Source organism: Neopelma chrysocephalum, unplaced genomic scaffold, assembly GCF_003984885.1.
Source record: "Neopelma chrysocephalum unplaced genomic scaffold, ASM398488v2 Primary Assembly neopelma1_97102, whole genome shotgun sequence".
Classification (NCBI taxonomy): domain Eukaryota; kingdom Metazoa; phylum Chordata; class Aves; order Passeriformes; family Pipridae; genus Neopelma; species Neopelma chrysocephalum.
In genome coordinates, this window is record NW_020925744.1 from 6,066,404 (window position 1) to 6,093,645 (window position 27,242).

Below are 27,242 nucleotides of genomic sequence, written 5' to 3' on the forward strand. Positions count from 1 at the left end.
ATCCACTGGTCAGATTATGTGACCAATACATCTGTTCTAGAACAGGCAGCAATCACAAGTATTGAGGCCATGCTACTGAGAACGCAGCTGTGATGGGCAGGGCACGTCTCCAGGATGAAGGACCACCGCCTCCCTAAGATCCTGCTTTATGGTGAACTTGCCACTGGCTGCCGCAAGAGAGGAGCCCCGAAGAAAAGATACAAGGACTCCCTGAAACAACAACTCAGCCTCGGCCATATTGATCACCATAACTGGTCTACTCTGGCCTCCAATCGGGAGGCCTGGAGACACACCATCTATAACGCCGCTGATGCTTTTGAGAAAGCACGCAGGATCACTCTCGAGCAGAAAAGACGATGCAGAAAGAATTGAGCCTTGCAGAACATATCATCTAAGGAGTCTTTCTGTTGTGCCTTTTGCAACCGGTCATGCCTTTCTCGTATTGGCCTTTTTAGCCACCAACACGCTTGCAAGAAACGTGGGTAGAGCCCTTCTCAAATCTTCGTTCGCGAAGCCTAGCCATGATGATGAGAAAGGACAGGACAGTAAAGAGATTGTCTAAGGGCTTTTTCCACAAAAAAGCCAAAGAGGACTATATTTTTGCTTAAGCATTTGGAAAAGTGCAGACTCATATCAACTGAAAGGAGAATCAGGATTTATGTCCCACTTTCCAAATGTTTTTAAAAAATCTTGCAAATTCTTCATGCAATTTTTAAGAACTCAAACACATACACAAAAGTGGCTCTGTAACTTCAAAGATAAAGAAAAATTTACCAGCATCTTTGATCAGTATAGCATTGGTATCTTCTATGTTGGTAGATCCTACAAGCCAAAGTTAAAATAAAGAAAAAAGTCACTAAAACAAGGAAGCCAGGCAACTTCACACTTATATGCTCTATAAGTAAGTAAGTAAGCCATGAATTAAGACTGTTTTGGTGCTTTTCTTTCATTTACAATTTCAGTCATTTCAGTTTTTTAGTTAATATACTTTCACACCCTATTTTTGACTTACTACTTTGGAGATTAACCTTTCTAGTAGCAACATACATTTAAGTCAGAAGCATGTATTTAAAACGAACAGACTCAAAACCTGCAAAATGCAGATGACTGTCAATTACATAGTAATATTTCAAACAGGGTCCTAGATGTAGTTCCATGTACTTTATACATATCTGTGTACACATATATATATGTGTGTGTGTGTATATATATATGTATATGTATGTGCATGTATATGTACAACATGTAAGTGAAGATTTTCCAAAATTTTAAGAATTAATGAATACTTAACATCATCTAGTACTTCAACAGCTAATCTCAAGTTGAAAACATGCAGAAGTGGCTAATAGGGGCCTCAGAAGAGAAAAAACTAGAGGTGTACCTTTTAGCATGGTAGTATTAATACTATTGATATGCCTGTAATTTTTGGAAAACACATTAACTGTCGACTCTGTTGTAAGGAACGTTTTACTATTCCCAGTATTACAGCACAGCAAGCCATCTCAAAACCTATGTATACAAAGTATATTATGAAGACATTTTGTGAAGTCAGAAACCATCCTCAGAAAATGACTGTTTATTTAATTAGAATGTAATGATCCATCCTGGTCAGATCAAATACAAAATATTGTAAGTCAGCTAAGATACAACCTGGGGAAATAACCTAAGCTGAAATTACAGGGGGAAAAAAAAAAGCTATTCCCACTTATTATCTTTCCTGGCCATTATAAAACTTAATTTGGGGGCAAAGAATCATACAGTAAAACAGCAAGAAAATGTGAAACATTCCTCAGCTATGAATACTTCAGTCTTCATACAGAAAACAAATACCTAAAGCAGATTCTTCAGATTTGGAAAGTCCTCTAGACTCTCCAAAATAACAGTATAATGAACTTTTTCTTTAAAAGTTTCTTTTTCCCCCAGGATTTTGGCAGAGACACAGCATGAACTGCCTTGCAATACCTGAACAGGAAGTTCCTGACAAAAAACAACCTACAGAATTCATTAAGCTCATGGACCACTCTCATGAAAGTCTGAAACCTCATGAAAGCAGAAACGTCCCAACCTTGGTCAGTCATCTAAAATAGTTATGATGAAAAGTAAAAAGTCCTTAGGATTTCCTCCTCCTAGACACACATTGCATTTTCCTTATTGTAGGTTTAGAAATAATTTTAAAATACTAACATGTCCTTTCAAAAATACAGAGTGAACGCACTATATAAAATTAAATATTACAAGGTAAAATTGTTTAACTGTTCACAAAAGTAAAGGTAAAGAATTCTACATTTTACACTTCCTTTATTTTTTAAAGAACTTACCTTGTAGACTGTGAACCATTTCTAAAAGAACTGGGGTAAGGATCTGATTATATTCATGGAAAATATCAATAAAAAGAACTTCTGTGCATGGCTGAAAAATTAAAACGTGGTTTAGAATCTATTAAAGGCAACTCAAATACATTTTATGCTAAAATTTCAAGTGCTGAATATCTTGCACTAAAGGTCATAATTTAAAACACAATATACTGCAGCAAAATTAGCACTCTATAAAACACCATTCTTCCTACTATACATTATGTTTAACTATGAAGAGTTTGATGGCTGCATCTGTATCAGTCAATTCTGTAGCAGAAGAACAATGAATCTGTGGAGTGAAACAGCTGGTGTTGAGTAGCCAGTGATCATACTGTCGGTAAGTCACTCACGCTGAGTGATTTGGACTAAATACCCATTTACAGCTGGAACACACTAGATGCACAAGGTTGGGGGTTTCAGTTTTAAAATTAAAGTAATCCAGCAAATAAACTTTGAGATCACTCTGCAAAGCAAATCACAGCAGTGATAACTGGGAGATTCATCATAACAACATACTTTTGATCCAAACTAAATTAACTAATAACTAATTAACTAATACAATTAAATATACTTAAATATATTTAAATATATATCATCTGAAACCATCTTCATACATCATGTCTATTAATAAAGTCATAAGTGATAACATCAGTTCAAAGAAGAGACAACATCTACTGGCTTTAACCACCATCAGATACTACATAATACAAATGCTGAAGCCAACTCCTTTTCTCTCCCTCCTAAAATATCAAGTGCATAGTTTCCAGTGTGTTTCAGCATGTTTGAACAGTGATAAAGGAGCAAAGTTACTAATTCTAAAGAAATCTCCATAAGGATTTTTTTTTAAAAGCACCATCTTTCGAGCAGGTATCACCTCTCTTGGTTACAAGACTATCAAGAAATGCATTCAGGAATGTTTAATGGTTTTCAAATTGAAACACTTACTCTGAGACTGTACTTCCAAGAATCTCCTCCTGTCTCTTCTACAGCTATTATTTCACAAAGAAAGAAAAAAGTATTATTTCAACTATGGTTCAAATAAAGTTTGGTGTTTGTATATGAGGGTATCACAGAGTACTGAAATCTGTTGTTATGAAAGGAATCTCTGGAGGGAATGTTTGCCCATATAAGAAGACTGCAGGAATACAATGTTCAATATTTGCAGTAGGCAATTTGTAGAGACAATGCTGATATGAAACATTTATACCAATATCTAATAAAACTGCAACCAACAATACACCATGTTTCTTACTGAAGCTTTCTGGATCCTCTTCCCACATAGTCAATTCTTCCTGTGTCAGCAAGAAATAGTGAGTGACTAATCTCCTACATATTTCCATTAGTGTCGGGTATGTGAAAAAAGCTGTCTTTATCTTATGCGCTTCAAGAGTTTCAGGACTGCTGTCTGAAATAAAACATAGAAAACTCCAAATTACAATTAAGTGGCTTAATGATCAAACACTGGTCTAGTAAAACTAGAAAGAAATCAATAAATAAAACATTTTTATCCTCTGAGAAAAAAAATTATTTTCATGACAGACTTTAACAGACTTACAGGTGGTACTTTTTTAGAATCAAGTTGAACTCCCAAATTAATTTACTTTTAAGAGAGTTCTCTGACAGCACAATTAGACTGAAGGGTTGTCAGGACTTCACATGGTATTTAAATGCTTTTCGGCTACTAGGTAGATGAGAAGAAAAATTGTTTACCTCCTGCCTTGGGCACTTATATTTTTTTTTAGCATTACTGAATTTAAAAGCACACAGAACTCAAAGAAAGTTCCATTTATACCTATTCAGAAAGTTTATCCAAATACAATCTTAGAAATCACTTGGGATTTTTAGGAGTTGGTACTGGTTAAAGAAACCAGCAATAAAGACAAATACTGCATGCTGTACAACCAACACAAACAGCATGTCAGTGTAGTGTAAATTTTCTGTTTTACATTTTTTTGTAATCACATCATTCTCAAAAAGTCAGATTTTCACTAAAATTTGCTATATTCCTCTTGTTTCAAGTGACTACATTTCGAAACTCAAAGCTCACTATGTACTTTTGCAAGCAGAAATTACTGTTAATAATCAATAGACTTAGAGCATTGTAAAATTATGGAGTAACTCTGAAATACATCAATATTTTGAAGAATTTTAAACACTGGATTCCTGTAATCTTTTCTGACACATACCAGTACATTCATGGAAAATTTTTTTTTCAGATTTAGAAAGATTTTATCAAGTCATTACGACATGTCAAGTTCATACGGAAGATTGTGGTGGGTTTTTAATTTGTACATTCAGCAGTGTATGAATTTTCAAAATGAAACACAGTCCCACAAAACAGAACATATAAACTGTTTTATATTCAAGTGCATCTCAAATCCATTGTGTTTCTGTATTTCAGAGTGCTGGTATTAGTTAATTACAGGAAATACATAATTTTATCAAACATATCCCAAAGGAAAGATGCAACAAACTAGTTGATGAAAATAAACCAAATTCTATATCACAATACTTTTTAAAATTAGTTCAATGAAAACTAAAAGAATCAAAAAAGAAAAGATATTCATGATCCTTTCGTATTTAAATTTTCTTTGTCAAGTCACCATCTATATAAATTAATACTTTAAAAATTAAAATAAGAATTATTAATATAGAGACCGAAGCCTTACTAATTATTAAGACATTCATAAAGGAGTTATACCGTTGGGAATAGCTAGCAAAATGTTTCTCAAGACACAAAAAGTGGTTTTAGTAAATAGCAGCAGTACCTTCAATATTTTTGGATGGCTTATATGCATAATTTTTTACAATCATCTTAATGAGATTCATGCATTGTACAATAAACTGCTCAAATACAATTCCTTCACCAGCTTCTGTGAAAACATAGCTCACAGAGAACTCCAATGATCTCTGAATCAAAGTAGTGAACGAAAAAGGATGTTGATCTAGAAAGTCCAAAAGCTAAAAGAAGAAGTAGAAAAGCAAGAATGAGAAATCAAAACACTTTTTGTGCAAGTCTTATTAAATGCTTTAGTAAACTAGTTACCAAAAACAAGCATCAACTTATATAAAATTATAGAAGACTGAACACAGACAGGAGATTAGAAAGAGATCAGTATCAATGAAGTATTATTTAACACCAAGATTCTTGACTTCGGTTCAAAATCACTTCTTTTTTAACTTTGAGGAACAAACTCATTTTCAACTAGACCAGATTGCTAGAAGTAAATAAAATACATTAGGCATACTTGAAATGGTGAACATTTCAGCAGATAATTCATCCTTATTAGAACTGTTTTAAGTAAAAGAGGCATGTGGAATAAGACTTTTTTTTTTTCCTCCTCCTCCTCCACTGCAGTACAAGCTTTCTCAATTTAGCTTTTCCAACTACCCATTTAAAATGCACTGGTGGATTGCTTTAATCCTCTACTACTGCAAAAATTCTTGCATCCAAATTTCTACACAGTAGAGTATCTATTAATCAAGTGTATTTTCTCTTCAGGTCTGTGAAAAAAGATGCACTTTTGCAATGTAAGTACTACGACAAAGACCAAAAATATTGGGTCATAGCATCTTCAGTTCCATTTTGGTGAAGCTGATGGGTGCCTTCCCCTTCTGATAATTAGGCTGAATATTTAAAATACATCCATGGCCCCTAAATAGAATCTGAAAACAATGGGAACCCTGTAGGTTTTTAACTTCAAAACAAAAAACAGAGCAAGTGACAATGCTAAAATTACCTTCTAATAATATATGCATTTAAGGAACACAGATTTAGCTGACAACTCCGAACGTATTACGCAATACAAAAGTCACAGAGGGTAAGAGAGTTTTTTGTTAAGTTTCTTTTGATAAAATTTAAGAGTGGCCAGTAATTTCACAGAACTAACAGGGCCTTAGAAGTCACGATCTAACTACTTACAAAACATAGGAAGAAAAGTTTCTCTTCTTTATTCCTCAGTACCCTTACCATTGTTTTAGCAAAACTTCCAGAATGCTTCAAGCAAAATCGTAGCTAAATAATTTACTTATGGAATGCACCTTATTTTGTTTGAGCTAAGAAAATGTATTCTTCACGGCTGCAATCTACATCAGCATGAGTAAACAGACATCCTTTTCTTCAAAAATACATTTCATAACAAAGAAGTTTTAAGTTGCAGTACCTTCCATTTCTTTAAAAGATCTGAAATATATTCACTTCAAGGCACATGTATATCTTGATGGGGACTGCTCCTCCAGAACTATAAAATATTCAGTAACTTAAAGGAGAATTTACTTACCACTTTAGTGAACAGAATTATAGTCTTTTCTAGACGATCTCTGCATATGTTTTCTGCTCTTATATTTCTACCTGGTAAATCAGACATTTAACAACTATCATTTTTCAGACTTTTCTTTTCTTTCTGGGTAGCTAAGTTTTAGAAAATTAACACTGGAGAAGAACTTATTTTTACTGTAGTTCAGGCATTATGTCAGTCAGAAAAAAGTTCTATGGCAGAATATATTCAAAGTCGAATTCAAGGTAACAAACACCAGGAAAAAAAAAACAAACTTAACCATTTCTCTCAGCTGCAGTGAAATTCACTGTACTTGATCAGGCTACAACAATCGGGACATCATTACAGAATATTTAATGATAGCAATGAATGCAATGAAGCAAATGCTAGTACAGGAAAAAAGTAAATCAGTACTAAAAATATGAAAATGTCCTTTTAATAAGACTATTCTATATCCTTATTGCATAACATTATTCATTTTTGTAAAAACTCCACCTTAAAGAATAATTTATTATGGACACTAGAAAACACTCTAAATTAAAAGACAAAAAAGGAACAAAACAAAAAAAAATAAAGATTTTAGGGGGAAAAAAAAGAAAAAAACAGAAAGTGCCATAATGAAGGCATACAGGCAAAACCCATGGTATAATAAATGTAAACACTAATCCTGTGAGGTAGTTGTACCTGCTTTTGCAAAACAACTTATTGCTTAGAAAAGTGGAAATGGGAAGGTTCAGTTCAGTTCTTGACTTAGGACACGCAAACCCCACGGGTCCTCATATTCTAGGGGACTACAATAACAACCAAACTTCAGGATGGGATGGCCTTCAATTCAGTCGACTCAAACTAGGCACCTATCTTGTAAAAAATGAGGGAAGTGCCAGAAAGAACCTGATTACAGTATAGCAAAAGAGGCAAACAGTGGTTGTTTCCATCTCTTCTAGAAATGAGGTTCAAAGTCCAGATCAGCCCCTCTTACCTAAGTACAGGCTCCTAAGCCAAGGAACCTCATCAAAATTGAAAATATTAAAATTATACATAATTTATACCAAAAAAATTCTTTCTACTCAGTTTAGACATCTGTTCTTGGAAAAAGCGTTGTTGAATCCTAAAATAATGGTTTGGCAGGCTTCAAAGGACTGAACAGCTCACATCAGACCTATTACAAGTGCACACACGAGGAAGGTACAGTGAGTTCAGATGCAACACTGTCAAACATCTCCTTTTTGCTTGCTTCAGGTAACTTCCCTGCAAAAGCACTAACACCTGCCAATTATGCTTCTGATTCTGTTGACTGTGTTAACCTGTGGTTGCCTGTCTCAGAGTACTACTCTTCCAGTTACAAACAACAAAAATTTGAATATGGTTTTTATTTCCCATTTGACATATACCAAAATATATAACAAACTACTGAAAAAAAGAAAAAACATAGAACTCTCCCAAAGAGGAAAACTCAAGATGATCCGGGTTTTAGTAGCAGCTCCATATTTTAATATGGATACCTTGTCAATCCAAGACTTAAGATTTTTCCCCCATTAGCATTATGACACCAAATATAATTTTGGTGGGATTTTAGTCTGTTTATAACAAAAGACACTTTTACTGCATTCTTCTCTGACAGTTTCAGCAAGATTTAAAGTAATAGCTTTGCACTTATAAAAACGTATCTTGCACCTAATGCCCTATTGATAATGCTCTAAACTGCATTGTTTTCATCCAGCTTCCATTGTTTAACAACAAATACAACAAAAAATATCCAGATACTTACTACACTCCAAAAACTGTTTCAGCCGTTCAAACACAGCATGTAGAAAACCCTGAAAAATGAAAGTATACATGTCTTTTAAGGATGAAGCTTGGTTTGCACTGTATTATAAAAACAGTTGTGTCAAACTGAAGTTCAGATATGGTACCAGCTCAGACTCAACCTCATCACTTTTAACTTATTTCATTATTTTGGAAAACAATTTCCTCATGGAATTAATAATTAGCTAGGAAGCAGTCTTCATAGATGATCCAAACTGACCTTATTAATACTACACAAACAGCATCTCTAGTAGAAGAAGGGATAGGTAACTATAGACATATGCTTTAAAATATGCTTATCCAGTCCTATCCTGTTCTCAACCTCCTAGCTTAGGACATAGGACGCAGGTACTCAATTCATCCAGCAGAACAGGGTTAAGGAAGGTGCTTGGGTTTCTTTCTCTGACCCTCCCCTCTCCATGGCTGCATACCACAGGCTTTTATCTCAATCAAAAAATTCCATCAATAGGATGTGATAGAACAAATATGGCATCACATTCACCACTAAATGAAAATATGCTTTTACATGAGGGGGGGGAGAGTATATGTAAGATATCCTTCAGTGAGAAACAGTGATGTCACCATCATGTTATGTGTAAATTGGAAGGGGTATCTTTTTTCTTTTAAACATCATGCCACTAGCGTCACAGTGTTTAGGATCTACCTAAGATCTGACAGTTGTCTGAGGACAACTTTGAGAACACATTGCTTGATCTTCCTTTACACAACAAAAATGTGTGTCTTTTAACAATTTTCAAACATAGCCCTAACATCTGAAATCATCACAAAAGATTTCTAATCTAGAACTAGAAATATATACATGTCGCTTACCATCACCTCTGCATTCCAATGAGGTTCTACAAAGCCATGAACTGTTAGTTTCCGAAGCACTAGGAAAAAAAAAATTACTTTCATAGCTATTTATCAGCTCTTGTTTCAACAGATTTCAGAACACAATTACAATTCCAGTTGCTGTGACTTTCTTCCAAGTCTACATTTTAAAAATTACACTTAAGTTTAGGTCCCTGGGTGCCTCATCCATATCGAACATTAACCTTGCTGAAATTACTTTAAAATTCAGTATATTGTGTAAAACAATGAAGAGAATGCCAAGAATTACTGAATCAAGAAGAATTCTGTAATAACTTTAAGTATTCAATCTCCGAATGATTCTACAGTATGAAAAGGGCCAAGTACAGTCAAGCAAGCCATCTTATGAATTCTCTCAGTTCTGCATTGCCAGCAATACAGAAAAGCTGCATGCTGCACTTTGTGAAACAATTCAAGACAGGTATTATCTACATTGCAAGCAAGGCACATGGACATCTCAATTCTTCAAAGCCACAAAGTACAGTCAGGATATGTATTTACTCCACAGATAAGCATTTGAGCATCAACCTAAAGATAAACTTCTAAGGTTAGCTCTTCACTGGACATAAGGTGAACTTAATGGAATTAAACTCGTAGCTCAGTTTCACCAAGTAAGTGCTTAATGCAAGCCAAAATTACAGCACACGAAAAAAGCATCCTGTTACGTCCTTCCACTTTCTCACCTCCTAGACTTTGACTTCTTACAACAAGCACATTGAAAGGGTGCATACTGAGAAGTGGTGCATACAAGACTACTGTCTCCCATATGTGAAATCCTCATTCTGCCTTGCTAAAGATACAGGTAAAATAAACCAAGATTACTGGTTTTCCCAATGGGCTTGGCTTTGTTAGAGAATGTGAACTATTGACCAAAGAACTCCTACTCATTCACTGTGAAGAAAGTTATTTGATTCTTTATATTTAATATCATTCTATATTATTACCTTTCAATGACAACAAGGTTCTTTCTAGTGAATTTGCAGCTGCAGCTTCATTCCCCACACAAATCTGCTGTAGGAATGTATCCGTATGATGATTCCACAAGGAACATGCAAAGCTATAAATACTTGATGTAAGCTGCAAAAGGAAGAAAGATCAAGAATATATTTCCTGAACTTTGTCATAGCAAAATAAATCCCTAAATTTTAAAGGCCAATGTCTACCGTTAAATTATTTAATCCATTTTCTTCTATATCACAGGCCACAATGTTTAATTTGCTGCTTTGAGTTGTACTGATCCAAAAATGTTTTCCAGAAAAATACCTTGTCCTAATTTCAAGATGTTTTGAAATACCCAGTGGTTTCCCTGAGTACTTGGGTCTATGACTCTAACGTTAAAGATAACTATTTCAGGCTACTTTCTTACCTGGTTCTCATTAAATACAACTGCTGGTATATAATATAGTATTAAGCTTCAAAAAACGAGCAGCTTTCCTCCTCACCTCTTCTCCCATAAGACTTAAACTGTCTGTCTTACAGCATAGTTAATATCTGAATCAGCTTACTCTGGGACACAGCAGTTACACACCTCTCTCTAATAAAAGCAGTCTTGAACAATGCCTACAACAAAACTATTTTGTTGAAAATAAATCTCAAACCTAATTTATGCTACAGTTCCCAAACAGTGCTTGCCTGATAAAGATATGTGAATTATAAACAGAAGATAAAGAATTTCTCACTCAGTTATGGCAGCACTTGACAGCTTCATAATTAAGAAAGTCCGCACTTAGTCTGCTATACCCCATCAATGGAATAAAAAGCACATGACCTGTTTATTTGATTCTTTTGGCTGAGTAAAGGTTAGTAAAGGTCCTATTTACAGGAGTCAGTCCTCAATGCCTTGGACTCCTGGCAATTAAAATTTCACCTTCATGATTACACAGACAGAACTTTTTTCTACATGGATAAATAGGTAAACCTCCAAAAACAGTCTTCATTTTTTGTGCTTTAGAAACTCTTTAAAATGGGGGAATAAAATAAAATTTTGAAAATGCAAATGTAACATGTTTGGAAAAGATGTTTAACTGTGGGAGGCAATTGAGCTGTGGACAGCTTGGGCCCTGAATTTGAGTGGTTGTAGCTGTGAAGTTGTGAAGGAATGTAAACAACGAAGATGAGAAGGGTGGACAGGGAGGACAGAGCTGTGGGGCAGCTGTGATAGCCAGAGAGCCTGGACTGTTTGCTGAGTGACCCTGAGTTGCAGAAGCTATAGAGCAGCCAATCTTAAGATGTGTATGTAGTAAGGGCACCAATGGTGGTGAAACACGCTGGCTAGGAGAGACTATAAATTGGCCATGTTTGTATGAAATAAAGGCTTTTCTGCGTGAAACCCCAGTGTGGTGTCTGTCCCAACAACGACATTTAACTCACTAAATTCAGTTAACTGTGCTACATTGTTATCTAACTCCAAATGGGTCTGGAGATGCATAGCCTACAACAGAAGTTAGATCTGTGTTCTAATCACTGTATTCTTATAAGGGAAAATGTAAGCTGCATGAGACAAGATTTGGCATTTGCATTTTCATCTCGCCTTTTAATTAACCTAGAGAGTTGGTCTGGAAAAAACCGCAAACATATTCCCACTGATGATAAAACCAAAAATACAGTAGTATGGAAGTCTACAACCCAGTATTTTTTAAAGACTATAATGAATTATAAATCCAGAGCACACTTCCAAAAAACACCATAAATTCACATAAAGTAAGATCTGCTGTATGGCATGATAAGGCTGATATGCAGATATTGTTCTGTAGATGAAACTCTGCTTCTTTACACAAATCAAGATAGGAACACTCCAGCTGCATGAAAAATTAATTTCATAATATACATACACCCACCACCACACCAGCATTTCTGTTTCAAGGGCAGACATTCAAGTCCACAGACATGCCATTAATGCCCTGCCAGCTAAGCCCAGGAGGAGGCAAGGATTATTTACATCATAGAAAAGTTTTCTATCTGCAGCAAGCCGTTTGGATGACAGGGTCTTTGTAACATGATAAAAGGTAAGTAGTGCTCTGTGCTGTTGAAGATCATCCTGCACCTTCACAGATTCTACAAGAGTGGGTATAAGTTCCGGCCATTGCCTTGGGCAGTCCACCCTGGCAACTTTAGCAATCAGTACAGAGATCTGAGTAGCTATCTGCAAAAAAGCAAAACAAAAAACAGATAACACAAAGTCAAAGGGCATTTAGGAAATGTACAATGCAGAAATTAACAGAAAATTAAAACCTGAATCAAAAAAGTAGCATGGATTGCTAGATTTTTATGTGCTTTTCCTCAACCTATTTTTAAGTTCGATGAATGCAAATAAATGTGGAGTAAAAGTATTTTATTTTATTTACATAAAATGCTAAACTTGACACCTTGTTTAAATTTTATATAAAGATCAGTAAATTTATTTGTTCTAGAAATCACATAAATGAAGAAACAGATATTTGGGAACCACTTTTCACTTAGCAATCTTTTCTATCACTTTCTGTGAACACAGACTGCTGAATACACATTACCCCTAAAATTCAGCTCTACCTGAGTTCAGGTTTTAGACAGAGCCATTCCCACTGCCAGGCATGGTAAGCCATGGTCCCATCCCACTAGCTGAAGATGAGACTCTCTTGCTCCAGATCTTCACATCACACGCCAGGGGCACCTGCACCACTCCCACCATCTGACTTTGGTTGCTGGCCCAAAATTCCATTCACACCAGTTCTGCCAGTAGCTGGCACCTCATCCTTGCAGCCCACACACATGATGAACACAGTGAGATTACACAGCGAGACAGGTAGTGGATGCAATCAGAAGACAGGACAGGCAGTGATGATTAGGCACATGGTTTGTTCAGACACAGATAAAGATCCATGGTTTACTTGACTAGCCTGTCTTATGCCCTCTTTCTGTCTATTCCACACTTTGCTACTTTTGCAACTCCCTTCCCCTAAACATTCCTCACTAAATTTTGTATGGTCCCTCAAAACCCCACCTCAAACATCCAGAAATTTCACAATCTTGTTTTCCCTGTTCTTATCCCATTTCTACTGAAAGGATCCTTGACTGGATTAGTGAAGCAGATGCTCTCACCTTCAACACACCATTACTATACCATCACACTTCCAGCCTGGTAAAGAAGTCACCTTCTTAAGCTACCAGAAGGAATCCAAGCAATTTACAAGTCTAAGGGGGAATAGCTGTGCCCTCCTCTACTGCTTCCTCATCTGTTTAATCCAGAGCCTCATCACCTCACAAAGCTTTCTACTATATTCATTCCTACCAACCCGCTTACAGAGAATTGCTTCAGGAAAATGACATCAACATTCACAAGGAAGAGCTGGGAGTCTTACTGATTATCAGAACAAATTATTTCAATTGGCAGTGGGGAGCAAATAAACTCCTCTCCGTACATCATACAAGAAGCAATCCTTGAGGATTGGCTTTTTAAGTTAAAAAAAAAAGAAAAAAAAAAAGATTCTGCTGTCGTACATTTGAAGGACTGTTTTGCTCCTCTGTTGTCTCCATACGGTAAATGCATTCAGAGAGCATGAAAATTAGGTTCTCAACATATGGTATGTTCTCTTGCTCTTCTCCACCTCTCCTGGAAGTCAAGTTGTATCATCACATCTCAATACTTATGTCTATTTCTCACATTTTTGTGTTGTTCTTCTTTGTATACATGCAAGAGTCATAATTTCTCTGTCTCCAATGATGCAAAAAGCACAAGCAGAAAGCAACCATGCTATGAACTATCTGCGACTGGAAAAGAGCACTCATCAGGAACACAGGATATCAAAACTCTGACATATCAAGCAGGCTGGGGACTAAATGAAAGGTTCACCTGAAAGGAAACCTCAGGATATCTATAGACTGGGGAACTAGAAGAAAGAAGGGGAGATGGACTCTGTAATATTGCACACATTGTTTGGGTAATTATTTAGGCTGTTGGCATAAAACAAAATCCTCCACACCTTAAAAAATGACATCCCAAAAAATATCATAAAGAACAGACAAACAAAACCATGAAGCCACTAGTCTTTAAAATGTCATTTAAAAAGGTTCTAATCTTAGCTGCAACTATAGTCTCAGAACTGCAGAACTGCTCAGCAGCAGTGGAATTTATAACTACAAAATATGCCATCCTATTGTCTTAGCAGGTAAACTGATTACAGATTAATAAAGGTATGGAAAAAGTGATACAAAATTTGAATTGTTTTATGAACGTTGTTAATACTGCTTTTTTATACCTAATTTACCTATTCACATACGTAAAAAACATGCAAACTCTTCAAAATGAAACATTTGTTAAGTTATATACTACTTAGTAGAAGCATAAATACACACTCTATGGTCTAACTTGACATGCTTCATAGTTCTTTTTGGTTGAAATAAAGAAACAAATAATATTTGGTCATACTTTTTACATTGAAACTATACTTTGACTACAAATTTTAGAATATTTTCTATATACCTTCTTTTTTAAAAAACCACATTTGCTATTAAAACTTTTAATTCTAGTCAAAATTGTCATTGCACGAGGGTCTTCTACAAAGACTAAATTACCCTAATTTTGATAAATTGCTCTAATCCTAGAAATTACATTAATCCCATCAAGGAATCCTGAAAAGTTAAAATTGAACCACCTGCAGAGCAGAAGTTTATGTTCTTTTTAACATTTAGCTTATGCCAATCATTTCTGTATTTTCTTGAAAAAGTTCTTTACGATCTAGCTAAAAATACTACCAAATACTTCCTTGCAGAATCTCATACTTACAAGATAAAGAAAAAGTTAGCAGAAGGAAGTTTGATTCATCTAGTATAAGCATATTCTGAGTCCCTAACATTAGTTCTATACTCAACATAATAATAAATTCTTATTCTAATCAAAATAGAAGCTTATAATTAGTCACTTTATGTAAGACAAGAAACTACCACACTGAAACTTTATTAAGCTTATTTAAATGAATTAATGCTGTAACTAGACATGTAACAGCAATACTGGTGGGTTTATCCTGCAGCAATCTCAACAGCTCATTCCTGCTACACCACCATAACCACCACACTTCCTTGTATGGCCATACTGGAAGTCAGGTCAGAGAACAGATACAGCTGAAAAAATCCAAAAATCATTCTAGGAAAGGTTATTTTTGAGCTACATCCATTCCTGGAACCACTTCATCAAAACGGTTGCATAAACCTTGCTGTTTAGGTAAGAGACAACATAAACTGTCACTGCAACAACAAAAAAAAACACCAAAAAGACAAAACATGTTTCCAACCAATATAATTCTATAATTTTATGAATTATGACATATGGAAAAAGATATCACTTCAACATAAAGATCTGTTTGAAAGACAATATGAAAACTGCAACTTTATTATTATAATTAAACACTTTATAAAGAAAGAAATCAAGTCATATACCAATAAAACCATTTGCTGAGAGAGTAGTAAACATTCACCACTAACCTGATTCACTGGCTCATTAAAGTTGGTGATAAGTCCAGCACGCAACGTAGTTTTTTCTTCTTCAGAGAGAGCACTGTCAGGATATATTTATCAGAATATTACTGATATTAAAAACTACTATTAATTCATATGTAACTACTGAAAATAGTATCAAAACTATCAAAAGAACATTCATTGTTTTTCCACTACCTCAATTCTTTAAAAGAGAGGGAACAGTGAAACAAATACTTATGATACCTTTTAACCTCAGGTTTTGAGATGGCAAAAGAGAGAGCTGACAGAGTAAGATACACAGATATATAAAGGAAAAACATAAAACTGTACAAATTACAAACTGATTGCTATTTGACAATTATTATAGACTTATTACTGCCAAGATTGATAATTTGAGCATGAATTTGTCCATGTATACTAATGGACCATAACCAAGAAATGCCCAGAATAAGGCAATCACCTTATCTATCAGATGAAAACTCTTCTTGCAAAAGCAACAGTTCTTTTCTATTACAAACAAGTTATATATTTATATTTTAAAGTATGGACCCTTTGAAAATTATAGCTTTGGGTGAAACGTATGTTGATACATTCTCCAAAAAATGCAGGGGAGAACAGTAAGAAAGACAAATTCTAAGCCGTAAAGGTTAATTTGCATTCAAGTGCAACTTTGTGGCATCTTAATACTTCATTTTAAGTGACCTCTATCAGTTTAAGACTACAAGTTACAGTATCATATCATTCCTCTATTACTTCAGACTTCATGACTCATGCAATTTTCTTATAATTTCTAGGTAGAAATCACAACACAGTGGTTTTGAAAGTGCTTTATTAGTATTTATAGATTATACTAGCAGGGAAAAAAAAAGAACAAGAAAACTCCAACATGTTTTAATTCAGTGATAGCACCTATAGTGCTGTTTCTTCTTCATAAAAAGCCTTTAAGCTATCACCCAAGCTTGTTTAAATGAAACAGTTCCACCTAAAATTGCAATGATTCAGAAGCATGAATGCAAACATCACATCTCAGTGAAGACTAATGGCTGGAAATTAAGAAGATTAAACACACCAACACAACCACTTCCTGTTTTCTGACCAAATACAAACCTACTACTTCCACATATTGAGATTTAAAATGATGCCTAAAGCTCCCTAAAGCATAGCTTTTACACTAATCTAGACAAATACTAGATATTAATCTCAAAATAATAAATAAACCAGAAGTAGGATTTATCATGGGGTCAAATGTTTGCAAAAAATTACAGTCTTCTCTTCCTGCCGCAGGCTCTGCACATAACACAAGTAGTCTCTATTTCCTAGATCAAAGATTTATCATTCAAAGTACAGTAGACAAGGGGAGGAAGTCATTGTTTTACTAGTGACTCAAAACTGTACACTAGGTATTTTTGTCACAGGTCATTTACAGCATTCAGGAACCACATTTAAATTTAATTTTTTTTAATCAAGACTTAGACTTTTAAGATTTTTCTCAATAAAATTAAATTATGCCTAAAAACATTTTAGGTAAAATTTACAAGGATTTCTGCAACAATAAGTTTTTCTGCAGGTAACTCTTCAATTTATTAATCTAAACCCATTAGATTATATTTTATGAAAATAAATTTTTGTGGTCCTTTTTTATAATATAAAAATGCAGTATATAATTTCCACACGTACAGACATACTCTAAGTCCTTTCTAAAACTTAAATCTCTTATTAATACAATTAAGAATTCTATTCTCAATTAAATATAGCTTGTACAACACCTCCCTTTCAGAAATAATAGAAAACACATAAAACCTGGTTTGTAAAGAAAAAAAAAACCCTGTTCTACTGCATTATTTCAGATACCTTCTTTGTGAGTTCATGAGAGCCCTTGCCTTAATTACTTTTTCATTATTATAATTACATTGAACTTATCATATGCATAGTCTAAGAGCAGCAGAATTCAGTTCACTATTTACCGTAAATAAAAATGCTGTAATTAGGCTTTTGCCATGGCAAACAAAACAAAGGCAGGAAAAGAAATAGAATAATGAGGATGAATGCCTCAAATACAGACGCTTGTGATAAGTAAAGTTAGAAAACAGTAATGAAAAAAAAATTTTAGAAATCAGGTGCTGATGCAAGCGGTACACGGTACTGTGTGACGGGATCTCTAAGGGTTCTCCGACCGTGGCTGGAGGAATTTACTGTCTAAATACAACAGTGACACCTGTCGGAGAACAGAGACACTCCCAACCGCCCCTGCAGGAGCCACGGACATCGCCACTGGCACCACTGTCCTCATCTTCCCACTGCAAGACAGTCCCACAATTCCATACATAAAAGTTTCCAGCAGGCAAGCAGTTAGGAGGAATGTGTATCACTCAGCGAGTTATTTCCCTTCAACACTGAATTACACCAGCCCAAAAACTAAAACAAGTTCATCTAGACATGGACTTCTAAGTATTTAAGCCATAGTCCTTCACAGCTTGCAATTTCAAAGTTTCACTGATCTTATTCTGTGTTTGTGGTATGGGCAAACAGGCATCCAAATATTTTAAAAGTTATTTTGGATTTCTGGCTTATGAGGAGTTATTTATAGTTACCATTCAAATAAAAAACTGGATTTGAAAAGTATTATTAAAGTTGCTAACGTGGTACTCAAATAAAAGAACAAGGTTCACAAGAAACAGGATTTAAAAGCAATTATCTGTAATACCGAAAACGTGTTCAACATTTGAATTCAAGAAAAGCCATTTCTGAAGAAAATAAAAACACCTACAAAATCATCAAGTGACACAACCTTTTGAGGAGGCTGACAATAAGTTTCAAAAAAGAGGCCAAACTGTGCCTGAAAAGAGGCTATGATAAGCCTAGGCTCATGCCTATCTATAAAGCTGCCTGAAAAAACAGGAGGGAGAAAGTTCACAAGCTCATCTCCAAAATCACTCCCACTGAAAAATGCTGTTTTAAGTCTGATCTGTAGATCAAAACATGCTTTGATGTACTACTACGGATGGAGAGGGGACAGCTACTAATGAGAGATACAATATGAAAGACATGAATTTTGCAAGGACAACAAGAATGCAATGAATCCTTCATGACATCCAAAATACGATTCAATCAAAAAACAATCAACTGAGAAGTTACAGCTTAAATTGGCATTTCTCAAAATACCCTCAACATACTTTGCTATGAGAAAAGTCATCTGGGTGAGTGCTGACAGGATGTCACATATAAGAAATTTAGAAAGAAGACTGGAAATGGAAAAACTGTTGGACACAGAGTGAAAATTTAGTATGTATTGACCTCATGGACTCTCTAGCAGCAGCCAATAATTTTTAAAATTTATTTTATACTTTAATTGCATTTAAAAAATGCAAAAGAGTGGCAGAAAAATTAGAAACAGGGATAAAATAGGATTGCATTGTAAATTCAATATAGATTCACCACATGGAATCTTTAATAATAAGACAGTAATTTTTTTTATTTTTTAAATTACATTTAACTTAAAACTGCAGGAAAACTACATTGAAAGATTGTTACTTAATTTTTACCTCAGTTCAAACAGTAAAATTGTAGTCATTACTTCTGCAGGAAATAAACCATGATTTTTTTCACCAGAAATGCTACTAGTATCTAAAAATATTAACAAATTGAAACTATAGTTATTTTCTTGCGATAATGCTTACTAAGTACCAGTATTGTAACCAGCATCTCATTAGCCAGAAACGTCAAAGATATATGCCATCTTCCATGCAAAAGATGGTATTTTCTTTTCACACAAAAGAGAATCCAAATGCTTGCAGGTGATTTTCAATTGTATACTAATCCATACATACAAATACTCTAGTGTTTTACATAATAATGAAAGAGTACTACACTATTTCAAGTATGCTGTGGATACAGAATTTTATAACTTTTCTCTCTTTTGGTAGATCTTTGGAAGAGCTTACAATGTAAGGCAAAATTCATTAAACTACTTCAAGCAAAGAACTGAAAATCATACTTTGTGCCACACTTTGTGCACTAGCTTAAATTCACAATTTATAAAAACAGGACTGAGAATTCCAATTCAATACCCTGAACCTGACAGTGATGTCCCATCTATATTACCAGCATTTAAGAGATACTGAACACTTCAGAGAGAGTGAACACCTGCAGGTCTTTATGAGTTCTGGAACTGAAACTCTTCTTGAAATTACACTTATTTTTAAAAGAAAAAAAGAAGTACAGACAAAACACTGAGAAGTACCTAATTCTGTACGTATTACATATTAAAAAGGCACTTTTTGTAATTTTTAAGTAAATGATGTGGTACTCATGAATACTGCTTGTATTTCTGATCTTCTTTGGAGAATTTTTCATCATGCTTTATCAGAACCCACACATCAGAACAACAAAAACATGAAGACCAGAACATGCTAGCATCACAGCTACTGCTTCTTTCCCATGGACATCTGCAATATGAATCAGCTTAAATGAAACAAAATGTCTCTGTCATTCTCCAAGAGATTTACTATGTTTTATATTAGCTACTATCAGAAAGTCCAGGTGTTAACGTTGTAACACTTACTGCATCACTTCAAATCTGGTATCTATGAAACAGCCTTATAACTTAGTTTCCAAAAGTAAGTCATGAACAGTCATAAGAAGCAATATAAAGACAAAATGGTTTATTACCAAGTCCTAAAGTTGAAACATTTTATCAGTTTCACTGTAAATTCTAAAGTAACTTCTATGAACTAAGGATCTGTTGTTTTCCAGTTTAGCAACCATTACAAAGCCAGCTGTAGGTTAAAAGGAGAAACACAGAACTTACTGTGGTGCCACCCGTCTCCAATAGCGATCAATTCCATTTTTAAAGTACAGCACAGCTAACCACCTTACATTCACATCCAAGCTATGATTTGTAAAGATATTCTGTTAAAAAAAAATTAAGTTAAAAACTGCACAACAACTACAAACAGGACAGAAATTGTATCAACAAATGCCCTGGTACATACATAAGTACACATATCTCTATATGTATGGGTGTACATAAACAAAATGCATTAGACAGGCAAGTGAAATGCTGTTTTAAACATTAATTTTTAGAGATTAAAAATATGTTTATCACTAGCCATAGTACTTAATTTATTAAAAAAACAACACATAAGGCAAATGTGCTGCTAATCTTGTCTGGCTGAGCAGGGAATAAAAGGGTAATAATCAATAGAACCAGCGAATTATTAATGACATAGCTTTAATGACATAGCTCCCAGAAGTCTGTCGCACTGCACAACACAAGGTAATTTCTTATTCTGGTCAGAACCCAGCCTTCAGGTGACTTCTCCATTATTGTCGTTATTTAAAGTTTACTTAATAGCACTTTTCCACTGTATCTTACCAACAAGACTGAATAAAAACCTGGCTGTGTCTCCCACTGCTTCAGTTGTTCCTCAGCTGGCTTCAATACTGCAGTATCTTGGCTAGTAGCTTGGGTCAAGACTCGCAAAACAACAGTGCTAGCACTGTTGAGATCCATGAAAATCTGAGAGTATTTAAAAAAAGAGGAAAAACACTTAAGGAAAAAAAGACAGCCAAATATAGACAGGTATCTTCCATTCATATTTCCTAAACACTCCACGCTAACTTTTCATTAGACTACACTGTGTAAAGATAGCATTACACCCACTCAGAGGCAGTGTCAAGGTACAGGGATTAAACTATTTTGCTTTCAAAAATCTCTCAGCAGAAAAAGCAAGTACTAAATCTATCATTACAAGCACATTTACTAGATTTGAGGAATTACAGGAAATATTTTGATTTTAAAACAGTTACCTCTCCTGTGAAGCAGAGCAACGGAGAGCAAAACTGCAAGTAGAGATGACTTCAGCCGTAGGCAGAGTAAACCATGGGGTTGTCTGAAAGAGGCAAAGATGCAGATTATTAACACTTTTGTATTTTCTTTTTCCTTCAGGAGATAAAATGATCCACTTCAGATAAATACTATGATAACTCAAATTCATCAAAACAATTCCTATCAATTAAAAATAAAGAATTAAGCTTCACAATTAGTCCTAAATGAAACTGAATTTTCCTTGATATATTTGATTTCCTTATCTATTTAGCATAAAAATGCTAATCAGCTGAACTATGAATGCCTATTGCCTAACTTCCAATATAAATACATCCTCATACATCCTTGTACTCTATGAAGACAAAGCAAAACAGTGTTCTCCAAATGACAGAGATTACATTTCTAATGACTACAGAAACAACATTACAAGAAAAAAAAAGACACATATTTAACTAACATATATTAACTATGAACTCTGCCAAATAAAACTTGTTTTCTGTCCATAAAAAACATCTGTTTACAACCTACCTAAACTTTTGTAACACAGATACACGTTAAATATTCACAGTATCTGAGTTCTGATATGTAACAAGAACTAATGGTTTTGGCAGTAGAATGTATCCCAGAAACTACATGTAGCTGAGCCAAGTGTTTTAAAAGGACTAACCAAGTAAAGCAAAGAAACAATGAAGAAGGGAACTGAGGCAGCCAGCCAAGCAATACCAAGTTACTCTATAACCAGGTGTATTGTCTTAAAGAAGTTCATAGGTAGTCCCTTAGAACTTTGGGGGGTTCCAGACACAGACAACCACTAGAGACCACCAGTGAAGCCTCTCAGAGACCTTATACGGATATGTATTTATGCTAATAGGTGTTGGGAAATGTCATGAATACGTAATTATTCATGAAAAGTGAATAATCATGTAGATACCCCTGTGTGCATTTTGGGAGCTGATTCCCAGGGCACCCAGCATGCTGTGACCGCATTGTATCAAAGAATGTCTGGCTGCTAAAACTCACAAATTGAGTCTCAGAAGTTTCTTTTAAGAGTAAATTTTAGGCAACATTCATATACTTAAGTTTTCTAAATCAACAACCAACAACAGTTTCTCTTCAAACAGGACAAGAGGAAATGGCCTCAAGCTGTGCCAGAGGAGGTTCAGGTTGGACATTGGGAAGAATTTTTCACAGAAAGGGTTGTTAAGCACTGGAATGGGCTGCTTAGGGAAGTGGGGGAGTCACCATCCCAGGAGCTGTTCAAGAAACAACTGGATGTGGCACTCACTATGGTCTAGTTGACAAGGTGGCGATCAGTCAAAGGTTGGACTCAATCTTTGAGGTCTTTTCCAACCTTAATGATTCTATGACTGGTTTTTGTTTAATGTGAAAAAAAAGTTTATTTTTCCATCTTCAGGAAAAAGAGATTAAAATTGTTACAGCAATGGTAAAAAAGTTGGAGACATCAAACTTTATTCTGATATTGGTTTAAAACTTTCATCTTTTGAGAAAATCACCTTAACAAAAACTAGCAACAATATTAAAGGCCTTTTATACAAGCAACAGTCCTGCACAATTAAAAAAAATTAAAAAACCTTAAAAACTCTCAATGTGTAAGTCTCCAATCATGCTCAACAAAAACTGGCTAAAAATTGAGGGTCCTAAGGTTAAAGAAAGTATACTTTCTAACCAATGAACCACAAAATCAGATTTCTCTCGACAGCAATAATTGAACAGAACAAGTGACTCCCTCTCTGCTTTATACTTCGCATGTGATGAGTCTTTCAATCTTTCTGCTTTAACCACTTGTGGCCAGGTTTTGGTAGTGGGGGGGGGGGCTACAGGGGTGGCTTCTGTGAGAAGCTGCAAGAAGCTTCCCCATGCCTCACAGAGCCAATGCCAGCTGGCTCCAAGATGGATGCACCGCTGGCCAAGACTGAGCCCATCAGCAATAGTGGTAGCACCTCTGGTATAATGTATTTAAGAAGGGGGAAGAAAAACCTAAAGGCTTTTGCTTCTACTAAAAATTTATATACTTCATCTAGAACAGTTCTCACCAGAAGACATACTTATTGAAGTTAGGAAAGTGCGAATACAAAAACCAGGAGGCTTTTTTCCATTTTCTTATTTCAAAATGTTTAGCTGGCAGTTGTAAATAACAAACAACAACAACAAAAATCAAAGAGAAATAATTGCAAAGCTTCTTTTGTATTAATGCTTCTCATTCTTGAAAAGGTTTGTATCTGCATGTAAAAACCAGAGCAGCTATTGCTGCTCAAAAAAAAAACTAGAGAAAAACCAAGCTAAGCTTAGTGGGTCAGAACAAAAATTCACTTAAACAACCTCATGTTCTTTCTCTGTCAAAACCATAGGAAATACCCAGGTCAAGACATTTCTACATAATGCTCTCTCATCATCCAGAAAACCCTGGTTCAAGGATTTCCTAGTAAGAGGTAGAGAATTTAATAGCACTCAAGAGATTAGGCTTCCATGAATTTGCCCAGCTGCTCTTTGGCCATACAAACAACAGTCCTCATACAACATTGGATGAGGGTGTCACATGGAAAATCAAATTAAAAAAAGAAAAAAACCCTGAAGATGGGGGACCTTTTAGATAAGGTTTATAAATACTGTCAAATATTTAAGGAAGTGATATATTCTGTATGATTTGGATGGCAAAAAATTAACTGGAAAAACATGAACAAATACGCAGAAAATACAAAAGGCAAGATGCACAAATGGCAACAATGCTTCACTACAGCTGGGATTTTGCAAAGTTGATTGCAAACCTATCGTCAGAACAAAGAGCTGTCCATGGCCTTTACACCTCAAAAATTCCCGTAAACAGTTCGTTTTCTCCTAGTAAGTCACTAGTCTTATTTGTACAATTATTTTCTTTAAAAAAAAATTAAAAATCTAAAAAAACCTATTTTGAATCAATTCTTACTGAACCAAACTCAAATGTGCTGTTTAAGCTAGCTACAAAGTTATGCTGATACAAAGAAGTATGGTCACCAAAATAAATAGTATGACTCTCTGCTTCTTCCTGCACCCCTTAAATACCTGAAGCTGGAAGGAGTGAAAAAAATGCAGTTTTGGTTTGGGTCAAGCAAAATAATCCAGTCATTTTCACACCACGTTGCCCGACAGGCTGATATGCTAGGTACAAGAAAGCAGGCAGAACAGATACACGTAGCTTTTATTTCACTCTCCTCCTAAGTGAATTAAACTTAAAGCAAACTTACACATTATGACTGAGCCATAATTACCCACAAAAGGCAGAGGGGTACACACAACAAAAAAACCCAAACAAGCCAAAAAGTTAAGACATCTGAGCAGAGTGTTCCACAAACACCAGAGGACACTATGGGAGGAAGGAGGAGTACCTGACTTCCAACAATGTCAAGCCATTACAGAGCCAGGTCCCAGCACACAATTTCAATTCTGATAAAGTCCCTCCTTGCTTTAGCTTCCGAATAGTAGGATTTCTATTGGAAACTTATTCCCTGCATGCCCTCTGCAAAAATTATTGACTCAATGAGGGCATTAGCTCACACCTTGTGTTATTGGGATCCTCCCAAAACACAGTTTTAATTACAGCCATGTACAGATACATGTGTGAAATCTTTTTCTGCAGACAGACATAGATGTGCTTCAGGAGTTTAAACCCAGATCTCTCCAAGCTTAATTTGTTGTGACTCTCTTTTTTTAACGGATGCATCAGGGCCTCTCCAGATCATAATTTATACAGAGGACATAGAGATGCTCTCAGACCCCACGGAATGGCAAAGGCCCATGAATATTGCCTTTAATATTATGGGATAGAGACAATCCTCACCTCTTACAAATCAGACTTCGCTATTGCACAGCAAAGGCAAAGGGACATGGGGTACACCACAGACCGGTTAATTCACAGGGACATGGACTTTCTCCACAGCTTGCTGGGGAATTCTACAACTTCACTCACAATTGAGCTATTTCTACAAGACTGCCTAGGAGATGAAACCGAGGAGGTGAGTATTAAATAGCCATTATCTTTTGGATGCCTTCAGAGCCATGAGGCATGCATAGCAATGCTGGCAGAGTCTGTCAATCCTATAAGGAACACATTCTCAGAAGGTAGGCAGGATCTACACTTTGTGCCACAACACTCGGAATTCCAGGGTAAGGGTAGCACTTCCCATCTTTACTTAGTAATGTCAGACTGTGTCTTCACAATAAACACTGAGCAGTTTCAGGAATGTTGGTTGCTTTCTGCTGTTCTTCTGTGGTTAAAACCCATTGCTACGACAACCCAATTGCACATACAGGGTTGGGGTGGAAGGAAAGGAAACCCCTTCCACTAGAAAGTGTCCAATAATGTCACCTGCAAACCCAAGCATGACTCTATTGCCATGTTAGAATTTGTTCTTGTCTGAGGAAAAAGAGACTAATCACACACAATAAGAAAAAGTAGCTCTCCAAGATCCCACTGAATATGGTAATACTGAACTAGACAACAGCATACTCTCAAGTCTCAGTTAACAGGAAAAAAACCAAACTCAGTTACACCTAGAAGATAAGCAAGACACATCAAATGCCACCCCACAATGAGCTAGTGCCTTCAGAAACCACAGGTACCAATACCCAATGTCCTGCACTTCCATTCTTACTTCTAAACTACTTCAACTCCTTTTACTGGCAAAAATCCAAGACACACTTCTGTTCTAGTCTTCATTCTTTGATTCCCGTTCTAAGGAAGTATCTGCAAATGTAGTTTGCTTTCAAGAATATTCCAAGTCTCTTAAATGTTCTAGTTTTATACTAGCTAAGCTAGTTTACTGTTTTTCCTGAGCAGTCAATGCTTTTGATACAGGTAAAAGAGTATCCAGGTACTTTTCCCATCACACTAAAACACATCCTAATTTTAAAACACATCAGTTGTGACAAGAAATCAAGGACTGTTATACATCTGTAAAGGAACAAAATGATGAATTTAATCATTAAATACCTCCCCACTTCACTTTTTTTGGACTTCAGAGAATGCAGTATAACAACTCACTCATAACCAAACAACTAATTCTGTGTACTTTTTGTTCTCATTTGTTAGGAATTTAATCAAGTCTCTCGCACTGTAATAAGGCACAAGAATGTATTCAGTTATGATTTTATGAAATCAGAAGGAGACAAAGCAGTAAATGTATCACATAAAATACAGTGTGTTCTCACTGATCATAGTACAAACATTTTCTGGGATACTTTAAGAGCACAAGTGATTCTAGAGATGTTGTTATCCTCTTTTAGTCAGTGCCTGAGACTGCTTCTAGAACAGTCTCCAGTTTGGTTCTCACAGTTCTCCCTTTCATCAGTTCGACTAGGAAGAAACTGGGGAGAGGCCAGAGCTACTGTCTGGGATCTAAAGCCAATCAACTATGAAGAGAGGTTGAGGACTTTTTTAATGAAGTGGAAGCTAAAGGAAGACTTCATAGACACTTAAAACTAGAAAGGCACTTACCGAGGTGACTTTCTGCTTCTTGTCAGCAGATTACACAACTAATAAACAACAATAAAGCTACATATTGCAGCTTGGAAAGTTCAATTAGAAACTTACTACTGTCTTTTACAGCACATTTGTTTTAAGAAAAACAGGAAAAACAAAGTTCTTTTGCTGAAAAGCCACAA

At 35.4% G+C, this 27,242-nt stretch overlaps 1 protein-coding gene across 1 annotated transcript in view; it reads right to left on the reverse strand.

Moving 5' to 3' along the window:
• IPO11 (importin 11) overlaps positions 1-27,242 on the reverse strand; it is a 73,565-nt gene that overhangs the window by 44,556 nt on the left and 1,767 nt on the right. Inside the window, exons 2-15 of the mRNA XM_027671453.1 lie at positions 21,566-21,648; positions 21,132-21,275; positions 20,565-20,665; positions 15,764-15,836; positions 12,246-12,449; positions 10,252-10,384; positions 9,269-9,327; positions 8,400-8,448; positions 6,635-6,705; positions 5,123-5,315; positions 3,607-3,759; positions 3,300-3,343; positions 2,319-2,409; positions 775-822 (exon numbers count right to left, since the gene is read on the reverse strand). Of these exons, the coding sequence (XP_027527254.1) occupies positions 775-822; positions 2,319-2,409; positions 3,300-3,343; positions 3,607-3,759; positions 5,123-5,315; positions 6,635-6,705; positions 8,400-8,448; positions 9,269-9,327; positions 10,252-10,384; positions 12,246-12,449; positions 15,764-15,836; positions 20,565-20,665; positions 21,132-21,269 (1,357 nt within the window). The 5' untranslated portion in view covers positions 21,270-21,275; positions 21,566-21,648. The remainder of the gene's footprint in view (positions 1-774; positions 823-2,318; positions 2,410-3,299; positions 3,344-3,606; positions 3,760-5,122; positions 5,316-6,634; positions 6,706-8,399; positions 8,449-9,268; positions 9,328-10,251; positions 10,385-12,245; positions 12,450-15,763; positions 15,837-20,564; positions 20,666-21,131; positions 21,276-21,565; positions 21,649-27,242) is intronic.